The 19728-nt window shown below is 38.9% G+C and overlaps 1 protein-coding gene across 1 annotated transcript; it reads right to left on the bottom strand.

The window, feature by feature from the left end:
* Positions 1-16846: 16846 nt before the first annotated feature.
* On the bottom strand, positions 16847-18276 carry LOC126801202 (senescence-specific cysteine protease SAG39-like). The gene is made up of 2 exons (XM_050528674.1): positions 17831-18276; positions 16847-17651 (listed from the first exon to the last, which is right to left on the bottom strand). Exons 1-2 carry the CDS (start codon positions 18264-18266, stop codon positions 17059-17061), a joined length of 1029 nt encoding a protein of 342 aa, XP_050384631.1. The 5' UTR covers positions 18267-18276; the 3' UTR covers positions 16847-17058.
* Positions 18277-19728: the final 1452 nt, after the last annotated feature.

Below are 19728 nucleotides of genomic sequence, written 5' to 3' on the forward strand. Positions count from 1 at the left end.
GGTACGGACACTTTGAGTTTGTTGTCATGCCCTTTGGTCTGACAAATGCACCAGCTATCTTTATGAGTTTGATGAACCAAATCTTTAGCCCGTACTTGCATGAGTTTGTCGTAGTGTTTATGGATGACATTCTGATATACTCCAAGTCCCAAGAGGAGCATGTGGTGCATCTGAGAATTGTGTTGCAAACTCTAAAGGAAGCAAGATTGTATGCCAAACTCGAGAAGTGTGAGTTCTGAAAGGAAGAAGTTAAGTTCCTTGTTCATGTAGTCTCAAAGGATGGTGTATTAGTAGACCCATCAAAAGTGGAGGTAGTGAAGAGTTGGAGTTGTCCAAAGAACTCTACCGAGATTCGTAGTTTCCTTGATTTGGCAGGTTACTACCGGAGATTCATTGAATGGTTTTCTAATATTGCATCACCGTTGACCAAGTTGACTAAGAAGCATGTTCAGTTTGTTTGGACAGAAACATGTGAGGAGGCCTTCAACAAACTAAAGACTACATTGACTACGACTCCAGTGTTGATAATTCTTACTAGTGGGGGTGGCTATGTCATTTATAGTGATGCTTCGCACAAAGGCTTAGGGTGTGTGTTAATGCAGCATGGAGGTGTGGTTGCTTATGACTTTAGACAGTTAAAGGTCCATGAGAAGAACTATCCCACTCATGATTTAGAGCTCGTTGCAGTTGTTTTTGCCTTAAATATTTGGAGACATTACTTGTATGGTGAGAAATTTCAATTCTTTTCTGATCATAAGAGTTTGAAGTACGTGTTCTCACAGAAGGAATTAAATATGAAGCAGAGGAGCTGGATGGAACTCCTTAAGGATTATGACTTCACCTTGGAGTATCACATTGGGAAAGCAAACATGGTGGCCAATGCCTTGAGCAGGAAACCAAGGGGTATGATAGCTTCTCTTATGGTTCAAGAATGGATTATGCTCGAAACTGCATCTGAGTTTGATGTGGTACAATCATGAAGAGAACCAAGGGTCTTTCTTGGTAGCGTCTCAGTGCAGCCTACATTAATCTCAAGGATCATTCAAGATCAGATACAAGATAGATTCTCATAAGCTAAGTTGGAAGATCTCGTGGCAGATTCGCTTGATGAATGTTCATCCGAGTGGAGAGTTGGATCTGATGGAGGTTTGAGATTTGGGACAAGATTGTGTGTCCCAAATTGTACTGATCTCAAGGAGGAGGTCCTTCGTGCAGCACACCGATCTCGTTGTACGGTACATCCAAGGAGTACCAAGATGTACAAAGACCGCTGTAGGCAATTCTGGTGGAACGAGATGAAAAAAGACGTGGCTGAGTTCGTATCAAGGTGCCTTACTTATCAGCATTTTTAAGTGAAGGCAGAACATCAGCGACCTGCTGGCATGTTGAAGTCATTGACTATTCCCCTTTAGAAGTGGGAAAAAATTTCGATGGACTTTGTGACAAGACTGCCTAAATCCAAGAAAGGCCACGATGCAATATGGGTGATTGTCGATAGATTGTCGAAGTCGGCACACTTTCTTCTAGTATCAATGAAGTACTCAGTGGATGTGCTAGGGAAACTATATGTGGATGAGATAGTGAGACTTCATAGAGCACATGTTTCTATTGTTTCTGATTGAGATGCACGTTGCACTTCGAAGTTCCGGGGTGGTTTACAGAAGGCTATGTGTACTACCTTGGATATGAGTACTTCATTTCATCCTCAAACTGATGGACAGACAGAAAGGGTGAATCAGGTGATGGACGATATGCTGAGAGCTTGCATTCTTGACTTCAAAGGAAGTTGGGAGAATCGCCTGAGGTTAATTGAGTTTGCCTACAATAATGGTTATCATTCTAGCATCGACATGGCGCTTTATGAGGGCTTTTATGGTAGACCATGTAGATCACCTATCTGTTGGGCCAAAGTTGGTGATGAAGCACTAATGGGTCCTGATGTGGTTCAGGAAACCTCAGAGAAGATCTCAATTATTTGAGATAGGATCCGAACAGCTCAGAGTAGACAGAAAAGCTATGCAGACTTAAAGATGAGACATATCGAGTTTGAGATTGGCAATCATGTATTCCTAACAGTTTCTCCTATGAATGGTGTAGTGAGATTTGGCAAGAAAGGAAAGTTAGCTCCATGGTATGTTGGGTCCTTTGAGATTCTTGAGAAGGTAGGAGATCTGGCCTATCGACTAGCTTTACCTATGAGGATATCTGGTTTCCACAACGTCTTCCACATTTCCATGTTGAGGAGGTATGTACCAGATGAGTCGCATGTGATTCATCACAGCTCCATAGAAGTGAGGAAAAATGCTAGGATGCATGGAATCGGGTGCGGGTACATGGAAGCGAAGCGTTTGGAAACGCGGAAGCGATTTTTTTTTCAAAAATCAAGGAAGCGGGTACATTTTGGAAGCGTTAGAATAATAAATATATATTATATACTATTTTTATCTTTTATTTTTAATTATTTTATCTAGTTTTAAAATAACTTAATCACTATTAATAACTTTTTTTCTAAACCATGATTATCCTTGGTTATAGTAATATTAAAGCTTCCTTTCAAAATTCAAACAAAAGAATGTCCAGTATGGTGTGAAAGTATTGACCACGTGAAAGTCAAAGAGACATCACTAGATGAAATTGAATAAAAAAAATTCGTCTTTTCTCTCTCTCGTCAAGATTTTCTTCATATCTCACCCCAGCACTTTCTTTTTTATCTGACACATTAGATCAATTGATGCTATTCATCTTTAACCGCTTGAAGAAATTGAAAGAAGATGAGACGATAAGAGGAGGCTTAAGACATTGATTGATGAAATAGAGGAAAGGAAGGAATCGCGCTTCCAATTTGGAGGCCAACGCTTTCGTCGCGCTTCCAGTTAGGAAGCCAATGCTTCCACCGCGCTTCCAGTTTGGAAGCCAACGCTTCCGCTGCGCTCCCAAATCCTCCTTTTCTGGAATCGCGCTTCCGCTCCCGCTTCCACTTCCGAAGTGGGAATCGGTCGTCAAGGCAAGATTCCGTGCTATGTAGGAAAAATGCAACCTTTGTTATTGAGCCTGATCGTATTCTAGATAGATCCACAAAGAAGCTCCATAGAAAATAGGTGGAGTTAGTTAAAGTGTTGTGGAGTCACCATGATGAGGGCGATGCCTCTTGAGAGTTAGAGTCGGATATGAAGAAAAGATATCCGTAGTTGTTTGTTGAGTAGAACACTTGAATTTCGGGACGAAATTCCATTAAGGGGGGTATAATATAATACCCTGATTTTTCGGGTTTGCGTTGTAAAATTCTTGTAAGTCATTTAGCTTGAGAATTGAATAAAGGGCTTCTCACAAAAAAGTCACTTTATATCTACTAAATTAGAAAACAATCAACTAAGATTTTAAAATTATAAAAAAGTCAGATAATTAAAAACTGTAAAGCGTTGCCCATAATATTAAAAATATTTACACTCGTGCCACTATAATAAATCTAACAACCATTTTTCTTTTTATTAAATCCAAATCAGTGCTTTCTACAGTCCTCAAGCTACTGAGATTGACAATTCCGACAAGGCCGTGGACGGCGATGCGGCGGGAGTAGTAACTGCCAGGGAAAGTGATGTCGACTCCGGAAATGGCGAATGATCGGTGTCGTTGACTTCTACATGGTGAATCGAATCCGAATTGTTGTGTCGTCGTGCCCAAATCGATGAGCTTGGATCGAGCAAGGTTAGGGCCATCGTGTCGTGTCTGTCCTTCGTTGATGTCTGTGTAGGATGGAGGTCGGCGGTGCAACACTCTTGTTCGTCGAAGAAGATGTTTACATGGGTGAAGGAGGCGTTGGGAGGGAGCGTGAGGATCTCGATCTGGAGGCCAAAGGTGAATCCGCCGATCTACCACTGGAGCGAGATTGGCCCCTTGTTTTGTCGACGACCTCATCGGAGATAATACATGGGTAGTTTTATGGGTGCCCATAGTAGTTTTTTTGTGAAAAATTTGATCAGAGATGATGAAATGTTTGCTATAATAATTTTTTTTGACATTGATAGAGAGAGGCCATGATTTTGTTTCCAAGTTTTTAAGGCAAGAACATCAATAGGTAAATGATGGTGTAAATGTTGCTATGACCGGTAGTGTAGATGACATCTTAGCCGTCACACTATCAGTCACACTAATTTTGTGCTGTGACAGATGGTGTGACAGGAAGTGTGATAGGTAGTGTGATATAGTGTGACAGCGGTTGTGATAAGTAGTGTGACATTAGTTGTGATAGGTAGTGTGACAACAGGTGTGACAGCGACTGTGATATGTAGTGTGACAACGGCTGTAATAGGCAGTGTACAATAGTTGTGATAGGTAGTGTGATAGACGGTGTGATAGCAAGTGTGACAACGGCTGTGATATGTAGTGTGACAGTATGTGTGACAACATGTGTGACAGTAGCTGTGATAGGTAGTGTGACAATGGCTGTGACATGCCGAGAGGAAAGTATAAATATGTGAAATTTTGTTAAAATTCAAAGGAAATTGGTATGAGTATGGTCATAATGAAGAGAATAACTAGAAGTGTGATAAGAAGTGTGAAAAGTAGTGTAATACATCACATTAAATGTCGATATTTGGATTGTATGAGTTGATTTAAGAAGTTCAAGATCACATAATAATAAACAAAGGTAGGTTATTTCTAGTCCTTCTTCTTCTTCTTCTTCTTCTTCTTCTTCTTCTTCTGTTCACAACAGTCACATAAAACATGTTGTGACATGAGGTGTGACAAAAGTGACTGTGACAGTGGTTGTGACAGTGGTTGTGACATGTAGTGTGATAAGGGTTGTGATATGTAGTGTGATATTGGTTGTGACAGGTAGTGTGATATTGGTTGTGACAGGTAGTGTGACAAGGGTGTGATAGTGGTTGTGACATGTACTGTGATAGAAGTTATGACAGGGGTTGTGATAGGAGTTGTGATAGGTAGTGTGACAGAGGTTGTGACATGGGCAATGTGTGTGACAGTGGTTATGACAGTAGGTGTGACAGTGGGTGTGACAGTTAGTATAGTATGTAGTGTGATAGTGGCTGTGACAGGTAGTGTGACAAAGGTTGTGACAATGGGTATGACAGTTAGTGTAAATAGATAGTGTGATAGATTATGTGACAGTGAGTGTGATAGCGGTTGTGACAGTAGATGTGACAGTGTTTGTGATAGTATATGTGACATGCCGAGAGGAAATATGGAAATATCCGAAATTTTATTAAAATTCAAATGAAATTGGTATAAGTATGCTCATAATGAAGAGAATAGCTAGAATTAGGGAACCTTGAGCTTCGGTTTCGCCATAGTTGCTTGGAGCACCGCCATCGATGGCGGCAACCCTTTGTGATGGTTGTTGGCCTTGTACGGTTGGTCGATTTGGACTGGGTAGTATATCAAATGAAAGAGGGGAGCGAGATCTTTCTAACGGTACCAATTTCATCAAAATTATCGCCGGACGGGAAAGTTATGGCCGAAATTAGAAAAAGAAGAAAAAAAACTGAGAAAGGACAAAACAGTCTAAATAATATTTTTAAAATAACTTTTTTCTAATTTTGTTGAGCTTTTTATAATTTTCACTTAAATGTTATGATTTTTTTATAATTAATTCATAAGTAATAACCTTTTTCTAATATAAGTTGGGATATAGTAATTTTTTATAATTTGCTCTTGAATAAATCACATTTTTTTTTCGTTTCCTCGTCGATGTCAAACGCAATAAAAAAACGTTACGTTTCCGCGACTCGGGATTCTTCTTTTATTCTGTCGCTCGTTTCCAAAACCTTCCTTCACGGAACTTGTAGGGCTCGTCGTTAGGAATTAGTGGACATGTCACACACCATAATCGGGCATTGTATGAAAAAGTTATTGTTGACGAAAGTTGGTTTCTGATTTTGAAAAATGTATAAAAGGAAGTTTTGGGAAACCCTAGGTTTCCAAAACAGGAAACCCTCTCTCTCTCTATCTCTCTATCTCTCTTTCTCTCTCTCACTTCTCACCCGTAGCCCTTTCCCCCTTCCCTCTCGACCTCGACCCTTTCTGGCGATCTCTTATCTCCGGCAACCGTGGCTCTCACCGCCGGTCCCAAAGGCAACGCACGGTCCTCAGCACCAACCCCTGGACTCGACACGCCACCTCACGCCGCATCGAAGCTCAATCGGCGATTCGAAGCTTCTTCTCCGGCGGCACCAGAGCACGGGGCCAGCTCATCTTCGCCGATCCTCACCACCGGTGCGACCTGCAAGCCATTGGGAGCTCAAATCGCGCCGCCACATCATCCTTCGCGAATTCAACCGCCGTCTGCGTCTCGAGCTTCGCGTGTACTACATGAGGGGTCAGTACAACGCGTGAGCGCCACGCACGGCTGCTGGAGGGCAGCGCGTGAACCCCACGTGGCGGCGCGTGAACAGTAATTCAAATTGTAAATTTTTGTAAAAGTAATTTCTGTAAGGTAAATGGTAAAAGTAATTTATATATAGTAAAAAAGTAAAAGTAATTTTGTACAGTAAATTGTAAAACTGATTTCTGAGCAGTAATTGTAAAAGTAAATATCTGAATAGTAAATCGGTAATTAGTATTTTACGTGAACAGTAATTACAATGAAACAGTACAATGGTGTACAGTAATACGTAAACAGTGTTTGCATGAACATTAATATGTGAATAGTATTTACGTGAACAATAATTACATAAAAACCATAATATGCTGAACAGTAAAAAGTAGTACTAATTCCACATCTGAGGTTTTACGTAACATCTCTAACCAATTTATTATACAACTAGGTGATCGACAAAACAAGTGAAAGAATTATTTTCGGTATGGAAATTACGCTCAGGAAAATAAGGTGAGTAAATCTCAATATGATGAGTCTACCCTTGGCAGTAATTCATATTTACGTTTTATTTAAAAGACCGAACTATGACATGTATATCATATAGTGGGTTGTGTATGTGTATAAATTGTAAATACGATAGATATATATGGGTTGCTATATTATATACTGTCACATTCTTATTTCCAAATGAGTTTTATTATATCACCAATATTTATTTTATTGAGCAAGAGTCGCTTGGTTGTTGTACAATAACATGTGAGGATTGTATTGTACGTGGTTTTAACTTTGACTCATGTTAAAACGTTTTTCTGTCTTCAAACGTGTTGGCAGTATCGGAACCAAGCATTGGCCAAGTGACAGTTACGATTCAGCTAGAGCTCTAGTCTATCTGCCGGTGTACTGCATGAGGGGTAACAGATGGGTTACATGGGTCTCATGAGTACCCATATTTTTATGATATTGGGTAACATATGGGTTGTCCAGTATCTGACGGCGTACTCATGAGGGGTAACATATGAGACCCTGGGTATCATGAGTACCCGTATTATAAATGTAATTTGGGTAAACAGATGGGTTGCCTAATGTCTCATGAGTACACATATTTTCAGGTATTATTGGACATCCAAATGGACCATCCTGTGTCTTATGAGTGCATTTATATTTAAATATCATATGTATCTTCTTATGTTTACTAGGTGTGTTATACTGTTGATTTACTTATACGAGCTGCAAAACTTACTGGGTTTATGTTTACAATCCCGGTGCACCAATTCGATGGTGTAGGGGATAGTTCTGCAGGTGTGGATTAGCAGAATTGGAGGGCTACTCTAAATTTTTCGAAATTTATTATATCTATTTTTGGTGAGGATTGAGAGAATTTTTACATTTCCATTTGTTATAATGCTTGAATTATAAACTGGTTTGTAATAATCAAATTGACTGAGACGTACTATGAACTCAGTTACGATACGCTGTGACTATAAGATGATTTCAATATATTTGAGATTGTTTTAGAATTTTTCATGGCTTCGATTTCACGTTTATCACTTGAAATTTCGGAACTGTGACATAAAGAGCTACAAATTCCTTCATAGGATGTCTCAACCACAACCTTATCAACGTATGATCTGAATTTCATAACCAAGAAATATGAAGGAAGCTTCATATGTATTGTTCGAAAATCAAAGCCAAATTTTCTTACCTCCAATCCCCAAACTATACATATGAAGGAAGCTTCATGTATTGGTAGGGGATCGACGGTAAAAAGGTTTGTTTGTGTTGTTATTCGATGTCTTTATTTGTAAATTGATATGGTTTGACAAAGTCAACCATATATCACTTGAGAAAAAGAAAGTTATAAATACCCATTTGGGAGGTTTGAACGGTGAACTTCTGCTTAATTAATTCCTGAAAACAATTAGGAAAAAAAATTCGAAATTACAAAAAGAAACAAATCGAACGCATACATGTTGCATGCACACGTACGGCGTCGGGAGATCGAGAGACTAGTTAAGTAGTTATCATCACATGAAGCAAAATATTAATTTTCTGGTTGCAACCTATAGGAACAGGTGTAATCGAAACATAATGAAACAATGATTTCTCGTGCAAGCAACGAGAATTAAAGGGTACGGAATACCTATTTTTCACGCTCATGAACATCCTTGGAAACCATACGTGATATGTGGCGACCAGGTCCCCAACCAAAATCCGCACCATCAAGCTTAGCACCCTCTGTGTGCGCTTTTCTGAGATCAACTCCTTCGACGAAATAAGCTCCACACAGTTATTCTTTTCTCAAATTTGTATTAGTAAACATGGCACCGCAACAATAGGCATGCCACAGATTAAGTACTTCTTCAAAGTTAGCAGTTGTGAGATGACGGGCGGGACTCGGCCCATGAGTGGCGGGTCCGGGCCGAGATTTAATATATTTAAATTTGTAACAGACTGAGTATTTTCACAAATCTTTAACCTCGTCTATCTAAAGCGGGTCTTTCGGGTTTTTGTAGGCCGGGCCTTGCGGGATTGTATTAAAAAAAACATAATACTTTTATTTAAGGATTTATAACAATAAAATAATTATTAGAAAATATTCTAAAAAAAGTCACAAATAAATTATAGTTTCGAAATATTGTCGATCGACACTGGTAGATGTGATCGATATATATATTTAGAGGTCATGTTTCATCCGTTTTGAACATGGTTTGATCGTCCGTACATACACTCAACCAAAAAAGATGCGTTTTGACATAATAAAACTCCATTGACCGGGGCTTTGCCAAATGAATTTCCTCGTTGCGACCACAGACGATCAATGACAAAAATTAGATGATTTCAAATATGTAATAACTTTATAGGCATTCGCATCTCGGTAATGGGTCATCCCTTAGGGCATATCAGTGGTGTTTTTGGTTTACCAGAAATTCCGACAGTCAAACGAGGTTCGAATTGGATGAAATTTTAAAATGACCACTAAATATATATACTGATCACATCAGATGGTGTCGCTTGATTCCAAGAAGTTTCCTTCATATAGTCGCTTCATAATGCAATAGTTTTATTATAAACCTAATATAAAAGTTATGATACAGTAATTGACACTTCGGCGATCGACAACTCCAGTTCAAAATATGATCGGTTGACACAGTTGATGTGATTAGTATATATATTTAGGGAACCCGTAAAAATTTCGTCCGTTTTGGACATGGTTTAACCTTCCGTACTTACTGTCAACAAAAAAAGAGGCGTTTTGATATATTAAAACCCTCATTTACCGGGGCTTTGCCAAATGAGTTTCCTCAGTGCAACCGCGCACGATAAATAATAGAAATTAGGTGATTTCAGATATGAAAACGGCTTTCGACATTCGCAGCTTTGTAATAGGTCTCCCTTAGGGCATATTAGTGGTGTTTTCGGTTTACCGGAAATTCCGACGGTCAAACGAGATCCGAATCGGGAGAAATTTTTACAGGGTCACTAAATATATATATCGATCATATCGGCTAGTGTCAATTGATCCCGATAAGTTTTCTTCATATAGTCATTTCATAACACGATAGTTTTATTCTATACATAATATAAAAGGTTATGACACATTAGTGGACACTTAGGCGATCGACAACTCCAGTTCGAAATATAGTCGATCGACACCATCAGATGTGATCGGTATATATATTTAGAGACCCGTAAAAATTTAGTTTGTTTTGGACTTGGTTGGACCGTTCGTACATACGGTCAACCAAAAAAGATGTGTTTTGACATATTGAAACCCCATTGACTGGGACTTTGTCAAATGGGTTTCCTCAGTGCGACCGCGCACGATAAATAACAAAAATTAGGTGATTTCAGATATGCAAACGGCTTTCGGCATTCACATCTTTATAATGGGTTCTCCATTAGGACATATTAGTGGTGTTTTCGGTTTATTGGAAATTCCAACGACCAAACAAGATCCAAATTAGATGAAATTTTTACAGGGTCACTAAATATAAGTACCGATCACATCGACTGATGTCAATTAATCTCGAGAAGTTTCCTTCATATAGTCACTTCATAATGTGATAGTTTTATTTTAAACCTAGCATAAAGGTTATGATACATTAGTGGACACTTCGGCGATCGACAACTCCGGTTCTACATACGGTCGATCAACACCAGCAGATCTATATATTTAGGGACCCCGTAAAAATTTTGTCCATTTTAGATATACTTTGACCATCTGTATATACGGTTAACAAAAAGAGGTATTTTGACATATTAAAACCCCATTGACCGGGCTTTGCCAAATGAGTTTATTCGGTGCGACCGCACACGATCGGTAACAAAAATTAATTGATTTCGGATATGTAAACGGCTTTCAACGTTCGCATCCTAGTATTGGGTCATTCCTTATGGCATATCAATGGTGTTTTCGGTTTACCGAAAATTCTGACAGTCATACGAGGTCTGGGCTTGTTTTTCGTTGATCTCTTACTGGTGAATCATCACTCGAACCTGGAACCGAAGGACTTACATGTTCGTTGAGTCAAATTAGATGAATTTTTTAACAGTCCCTAAATATTAGTACTAATAACATCAGTTGGTGTCGATTAATCCCGAGAAGTTTACTTCATATAGTTGCTTCATAATGCTATAATTTTATTTTAATTCTAGTATAAAGTTATAATATAAAGAAATATAAAATTTTAAATATGATTTTATTAAAAGATATAATATTTTATGTATAATTATTACCAAAAAAGACATATAATTGATATATGTATAATATATTATATGCATAAATAATATTTTATTTCTTGGTGGGTTTTTACGGGCCGGGCCTTGCGGCTTTTGGCGGGTCGGGTTTCACTTCTCTAACTACTAAGCCCGGCCCTCTTCTCATGCGAGATTTTGACGGGCTTTTGACGGACCGGGTTTCTCACAGGCCAGGCCGGGTAAAAGTCCATTGAGTTTGCGGACCTCCGCGGACTTTTTGAATCCGCGGGCTAAATAATGAGACCTACTGAGATCTGCAGATGCAATTCAAACATATCTCATATGTCTGCTTTGAAGAAGTTACTATCTTTCAGACAAGCAGATTCTAGTACCGCGTTACACATAATTGCACGGTGAAAGATGGCTCCCTCAGCGTTCGCATGGTTGACTTTGCCCGAGTAAGATTGGCACCGGAGAAACATACATTTTCAAGCATGCATAAGTAAAGTCTATACCATATAGTGTAATAACCCTAATTTTTTCAAACAATATTTGAGTTTGATTTGAATTCTATAAAATTGTGAAATTTAATTAGAATGATTGTGAGTGGTTGCGACGTTATGAAACGAGAAACGAGAAACGAGAACGTTCTCGGAACGTTTAATTCGAAAAACGATTACGTTTCCGAACGAATTTATCGACTTTCATTCCGTCGCTCGGTTGCGAAAACTTTCTTCACGAAAGTTGTAGAGCTCGTCGATACGAGTTCGTGAGCATGTGACGCGTTCTAATCGAACGTCGGACGTGGAAGTCATTAACGTCGGAAGTTAGTTTCCGATTTTGGAAACAAGTATAAATATGATATTTTGGTGATTAGGGTTTCCATTTCAGGAAACTCATTCTCTCTCTTCACTCTGCCTCCCTCTCTCCCTCTTTCTCTCTCCCTTCGCGATTTCCCTCTCACCCGAGTCACTCTCCCTCTCCACACGATCGGTCGCCGATCTCGCACCCTCGAGGGACGTGTCCCTCACCCCCGGCACCAACACCACCGCAAGCTCGACTCCTCCCTCTCCTGGGCAGGACGCGACCACCACCGTCACCGAGAAGCTACCCCGATCTCATGCAACAACCGCCGCGGTCCAAGCTCCCTCCGACGAAACTAGGGTTCAAGGCAGGTGGGCTTCCTTCACTCTTCAACCTTAGAGCCACCCACGATCGGGGAGGGGGACTCGACGCCGCACCGCTCCTCACCGAGTCGAGCACGGCCGAATCGACGAACTCCGGTGCTTCCAAGAGATCGATTAGGTGAGGATTTGTTTTTAATTGGTTGTGATGATTGTTGTTGTAATTTTGGGATTGAAATGGAGTGATTTTGGAGGAGATCGGAGGAAGGAGTGGAATGGTGAACACCGCCGCCTTAGGCGGTGCGTGTGAGTGCGTGGAGTGGCCTAGAGGGAGCGTGAGGCAGTGGGGAGGAAGAGGAGGAAGAGAAGGAGAGAAATGGGGCGGCGGTGGCGTCCTACGCGCCGGTTTTGGCTTCGGCGCGTGGGCCCCACGCGCTGCCACAGTGAGTGGCGCGTGAGAGCCACGCGCGGCCTGCCGGAGGTGGCGCGTGCACCCCACGCGCCGCCACGTGCAGCGGCGTGAACAGTGTTTCCATAAGGGTAATTTTGTAATTTTATTTACGTACGGTAAATGTAAATGTAAATGTAAATGTAAATTTTATTTACGTACGGTAAATGTAAATTTTATTTACGTACGGTAATTGTAAATTTAAATTATTTTTACTAAAGGTAAAAAGTAATTTTGGAAGGGTAATATGGCAATTATTATTTACTAAGATAATACGTATAGTTGAATAGTATTTATACGTACAGGAATACATAAACAGTATGTACTCGTACAACGATACGTATTGGATATGTATTTGTACATTAATACGTGAATAGTAACTGTGCATAGTAACAGTGAACAGTAACAGTTAACAGTAAATTCGTAAAACCGAAAATTGCTGAAGAGTAACCGATTATTACTGTTTCGGCATTTAAAGGTTTACGAAATGTTTCTAAATTCTTTTCTTATCTTTTCAAGGTGATCGATAAAGCAAGGAAATGAATTATCTTCGAAAATTGTGGAATTACGCTCGAGTCGATAAGATGAGTAAAATCTCACATATTTACGAATCTACCCTTGTGGTGATTCCAAGATTTTTGCAAGAGTTTTAAATATTGAAATACGACATGTATACAATATAGTGGATTATATATATTTTGTATAAATGGTAATAAGTACATATATATATATGGTTTGCTATAATATATACTGTTATGAATTCATTTGAAATAGGTCATTTCGATGACGAGCATGTGATTTTAATATGGGGTTTGTTAAACGTTTTGTCTTCGGACGTGTTTATAAATTATGACATGTATATGATATAGTGGATTATATATATGCATTGTATAAATAGTAAATAAATACACATATATATATAGTTTGTTATATAATATACTGTTATGATTTATTGTGATGACGTCATTTTGATGACAAAATATATCGAGCATGTGATTTTGATTTGTACAATATGATGTGAGATTATTGTACGTGATTTTAACATTGAGATTGTTAAAATGTGATTTGTCTTCGGACCTGATGTTTGGTACAATATGATGTGAGATTATTGTACGTGTTTGGCAAGTCGAAACCTAGCCTTTGGCCGGGCGAAAGTTACGATACAGTTAGAGCTCTAGTCTGTCTGCCTTAGTACTGCATGTGAGGTAACGGGTGGTTATCTGCTAATGGGTACTCAGATTGTTTTGGATGTTGGGTAGCGGGTGGCTATCCAATATCGTCGGTGTATTACGAGAGGGGTAACAGATGTGTACCAGCGTTCTTGGTACCCGTAATATAAATGCATTTGGGTAACCAGAAAGGTTACTTAATTTCTCATGAGCGTTTTATTTCATATTTCTTTGGGACGACCAGATGGGCCGTCCATTGACTCATGAGTGCATTTATATTTGTTTGATTTCTGGATTTTCGTATATATTGATATGCGAGTTATATATTTTCATTTTACTCATACGAGCTGTAAAGCTTATCGGGTTTGTGTTTACAATCCCGGTGCACCAATTCAATGGTGTAGGGGATACTTCCGCAGGTGCAGATTAGTGGTGGTTGAGGGACGACTCCGGAGACCTCGAAGTCGTTCGTATCCTGCTTGTGGTGAGGTTTCTAGCGTGGATTTGTGTGTGTGAGAATTTGAGTAGAGTTATTTGTGAGTTTTGTGAGAGTTTGTGAGGATTATTACCATTCCATCTTATGTAATGTTTAATTATAAATTTGAGTTGTAATAATTGGTTTTTCTGAGGTGTATTGAGAACTCAGTAATGATCCGCTGTGCATTTTAAATGATTTCGATTTCATTGAAATTGTTTAGTGTTTAACGACTTTGAAATTTTGAGTTTTTATACTCGAAATTTTAGGGTCGTTACATATAGGTCCAGATTTGAAAGATCAAGGCCGCAAAGGTTAACACCTCGAAACCAATTAGATACTTGACATTCTTTATACCGTATATAGTACGTACTTGATCGACAATATCAGTACGGGTTGAATCTGAGCATCCACCTTCGATTCACTTTCTTCTCTCTTCTTTTGAAGTAGAGCACCCAATTCATTCATCAACCCAAGTAATTGATAGTAGTCTGCCTCGTTCATAAGTTCATAACATTCAGAAGCAGATAATGAACAAGAGTACCATTCCCTAACCAATTTAAAATGTCCTGAAAATGCTTTCCATCCCTATCGATAAAAACATATCCGTTCTCAGCATCTGGGCGCAAAGTGTGACGACCGCTAAACATTGCTGCAAGGATTGAATCAGGCTCCCAACGAGTCAAGGTATCAATCGTCGTACAGAATTCTTTCCTCCAACATTTAGGCGAATCATAGAAGAGGAATCAAAATTCGCCACGTCTCTTGGACCTGAAGAGATATTTGCCACTCTTGCTCTTATTTATAAGAATTGGCAGAGGGACGTTCTGATTGGTTCGTAGTGTTCGCGCTTCCTGTGAGTTTAGGTAATCAAATGTTCTCAATAAGAGTGCTGCTGCCGATGTGCTAGTACTTGCGTACGAGAGTGGTTGAATGTGGCAGGGAAGAGAACTGTAGCCATGCTTAGTCTGACGTGTAGGTCGTCTGCTCTGTCCAAGCCTTTTTTTGCGTGAGGTCTTTAGGACTTTGATAGGATTTGCCTAGTGGGTCTATTGTTAAGCAGATATGCTATGTTGAGATTTGTGTGTTTTTCTGTGCTATAGTAGTGAGATTATGATTTCAACGATTCCTCCGTCTTAAAGGATTATAAGATTTCATTCCCTTAGATCGAGAGTTTGATTCCGAATAAACAAAGATTCTCGCTTCTTTGCTGACTTAGTAACTCATAAAATGATGAATAACTTCTTTTTGTGAATAGGATTCCGTAGATTCTGTAAAATAAAAACAATAAAAATAATTTAGGCCGCAGATGTAATTGAGGCATTGAGCTTAGAATTTAACGTTTAGTACATCGTGTGAGCGTATGAAATTAATTAGTGGAGTAATTGATCGAGACGATCAAACTTCAAAATTTAAAAGTGATGCACATGAAACGTTAGTGTAGTGCATGTATACGTAACGAATAATTTGTGGATTATTTCTAAATACACTTCATGAACCAAAGCGGTGGTATCATAGCATGCAGCTGAAGAGTTAAAAGTCGATCAATTCTGATTCTATATATATGTTTTGGCGCTACAATATTCGCTATCTGTTTAGGGAATTATTGTCGGGTTGCAATTATTGTACCTGTACGTTGGTTTACATGCAATAATGGAAAGATAATCGTCATATCGTATGCCCGGAGCTCAGTTCCATCTAATGCGGCTTCTCAATCCCTTTTGTGATCGACCTTAAGTTTAGGTGCTGTATCTAGTTTATATGTCCTGTTTAGCTGGACCTGAAGAACCCCAGGTTGTTCTGCCTGTAGAAAGTAAAAATAAAACCAAGATATATTACTATTAATAGCTTTATGAAGAATCACCATTAATCAACTAAAGTCCAATAAAAAACCCGAATTCATTATTTGCATACAATGGAATAACACCTTTGAGTCACAACCCCAAATTTAAGCATCATAGACGATATTAGATGAACCGGCAAAGAGAGAGAAGGGCTTACTGTGTGCATAATCCAGGGATAATCTTATAACTGTAAACTAAAGCGTTCTTGGCCGCCTCCTCACTGTGTGCATATTTCAAAATAAGATTATAAACAAACGGATTTCGCAGCAGAGATTATCGACTTATATTATACTTGTGCAGCAGAACTTCCGAGGACGTTGGTTAGGGTTCGGGTGTGATAAGCATAAGGCTTCTCATCTTCCGGCTTCACAGTGTAGACAATGTAGACAGGAGGTTCCAGAGAAGGAGCGGAAGAGGGTGAAGGATCGAAAGAGTCGGCCACGACGTCGATGTGAATATAAGAGCAAGAATTAGAAGCGAGATTGATGAAGCCGTCTTCACCATATTTTGATATATTCTGATAAAGCTAGGCCAAAGGTTGGAGATGAAGATTTAGGAGAGGGAATTCGATTCCCGTTTCATATATATAAACAGCAAACGCCATTTTTGTCAATAAGTTACCGACATCAGTAACTCTGCATGTGTCATTCTTACTTATGCCATTCTTTCTTGCTACTTGGTGGCCTGCACCACACATGCATCTACTTTCCATATGTTTAGTTTGATATTGTGAAGTCTGAGCATTCGATTTTATAGAACAATGTAATTGGACATACATATTATAATCGGATAATTTAACTAAATAGTGAACCAGCTGGTTCTTCATTTTGTATTTTTAAGGCTAGTTTCTTTTGACAAACATGGTAGCTTTTACATTAGCCCTATAACAAGCAACGATTTATATGTACGTACGTTTTCATACACAAGCTGGTATATATTCATTTCATTTTGACGGACGGCATGTCACGCAGTGGGGTAAGAGGCTTCCATGGCAATACCACAAAGGCCCTCCTGTGCAGTAACATCTCTTTGCATTCTTATGTAACCTTCTTCTCCCCATTCTGCACCCCATGAATTCTTCACCAACCAATACTTAGTTCCATCATCACCGATTCCATAACCAACAGCAGTAACACCATGGTCTAGGCTCGTTCCACAGGTTCCTGTGAAAACACCACTAGAGTAGAATTGGAAGTCAGATCCGCTAGCATCAATGGCAACAGAAATTGGTTGATTGGCAACAGCCTTAGCTAGTGCACTTTCACTGTTTGCAGGCACATCTTCGTGGCCAGATATCGAGGCTGCATGGCTTGCTTCCTTCTGAGCATTACATGTACCATCGACACCGGTGTAGGGATAATTGGCCTCGGTACTTAGTCCGTGATTTTGAGTAATGAATTGGAAGGCATCATCCATTAAGCCTCCCTCACAGCCTTGGTCTTCACCATTGACATCACAGTCAACTAGCTCTTGCTCGGACAAAGAAACCAATTTACCAGTTGTAAGTTGAGTAATTCCTTCCATGGCTGCCACAGCTGAGAACGCCCAACAGCAACCTGTATGCATTTTGTTTGCACATTGTGGTCGTTAATATATAGTTAATTAGTTATTAGCATCCTGCATGTTTCCAAATGGCGAGTAGTGTTTTGACTTGTGACATAGTAAAGGACAGAAGAGGAAACAATAATGTGTTATATATTGCAAAGATTAATAATTCAGATGCCTAATCACGTACCACATTGGCCTTGGTCCTTGATTGGTGTTACAGCTCCTTTTTGTCTCCAGTCTATTGTAGCCGGCACGCTAGCATTTTCATACCTGAAAGTAGTGGTCTTTGTGGAACATGCATGGCCCTTAAACCGATTTCTGGAGGCTGTAAATTCTTCATTTGTAAGGTCTGCAAATTGGTTCACACTCAATTTGTAAAGTTTGCCTCCTACAACGTTGGAAGAATCTATATATTCGACATTCTCTTTGAATATATTGAATCGCTTGTTCTTCTCGTTAATGTCGTTGTACACGCGTCCATAGCGAGTCATCCATTGCTCATATCTTGCAAAGATTGATACATCTTGGAGACTGCGTGAGGTGGCTTCAGATGACCAGGCTCCCAACATAAGGATCACTAATGCCAATTGGACACACTTGCATAACTGGTTGGTAAACTCCATTGTAAGGCTAAAATTTATGGTAAAGGTAATGATTTAAGAAGTTGATATTGAAATGGTACACCGCCTTACAGTTTATATAGAGCGAATGGCCTTTGTATAATAGCTCCGTGCTCCCAAAAATGGTCTGCAGTGTCCTTGGCCTAAAAACTGTTCTTATATGAACCTGTTAAATTAATGTTCAATGTGACTATCTCATGGTCTAATTTTTTCTATGACAATAAATTACTTTGCTAAAATTTAAAACTGCATTAAGAGTCATGTTCTTATGGTTAATTATATTATTATATTATATAGAGTACTGATGAATTTGCCCATGCCACCTTTTGTTTTACATGCTTGCTGCATCATTGGAGGCTTCTGAGAGAAACATGCTCACGTCGTTCGGCTTTGTTTTTGCAACTTCTGTGAGGGCTCCTTGTATTCTCGAGATGATCTTCAGATAACTCAATACCAAAAAATTAGATTGTCAGGCCGGAGATGATGACTTTAATCCTGTAGCTATGGAAATGGGAATGAAAAGTAACAATTAGCTAGCTTAAGTCTACTGTAAAGGAATTATTCTTTCTTTCCTGTCCAAATATTCCTTCGTCTTTCGGAGATGATCTTCTGCAAAATTTGCTTAATAGTATAACATTTAAGTAGTAACTAAATGTCTTCCAAATTCCCAGTAGTAAATATATTTATTACAGTTCTTTGAAGAGAGTCCTCTTTCTTTTCGGAGTGATAATTTTCAGTTCCATACAACTTAACATTTTATTTAAGGTAATAAACATAATCAATTTCGAAAATGCATATACAGAGGAGCTGTACTGCTATATATGTTCTTGTTGCGAGAAGAACTTGACCTGAATTTTGTTAACTTGTTATGACTGATGAAACAAGTCCTTCCAGAAGCACAACCAAACCATCACGCTAGCTGATGATGTCAGTCTGCTTTTAGCACCATTCTTCCCATCACCTCTAGTCTTGCATTGGACTCTTCGTACTAGTGTATCCATAACCCATTAATATCCTAAAATTCAGATATGGACTATTTAAGCAATCTTTCTCCTATCATAACAAATTATCTAAAAGCTTGAAGTTCAATCTATATGGGCTATTGAACCAACAAAAGAAATTAGTCACAAATAAATTCAGTGCCTGTGATCATTGTTTTACTAAGATATGCATGGTTCCACTTCACATTGCATAATGTACTTATGTATGTCAATCTAAGCAGCAATCTTTGGGTAAATAAATAAAATGACTTATATACTGTAGTACAAGTATCATAATTATCTCTGTATAAATGTCACACCCCAAATTTTTAATAATAAAAAAAATAAAAATAAAAATTTAGAAACATGACTATTCAAATCAAATTTAAATAATTACATTTAGATCTTATACAAAACATGGTCTACAAAGCACATGTAATATTTACAAAGAATTGGTTACACAACAACTCTCATAATACATTAGT

This window comes from Argentina anserina, chromosome 6 (assembly GCF_933775445.1).
Source record: "Argentina anserina chromosome 6, drPotAnse1.1, whole genome shotgun sequence".
NCBI lineage: Eukaryota > Viridiplantae > Streptophyta > Magnoliopsida > Rosales > Rosaceae > Argentina > Argentina anserina.

Coding starts and splice junctions, on each gene's coding strand:
- LOC126801202 (XM_050528674.1), bottom strand. CDS start 18,266: ATGGAGTTTACCAACCAGTTATGCAAGTGTGTCCAATTGGCATTAGTG. Junction 17,652..17,830: donor CAAGGACCAAGGCCAATGTG/GTACGTGATTAG, acceptor AAATGCATACAG/GTTGCTGTTGGGCGTTCTCA.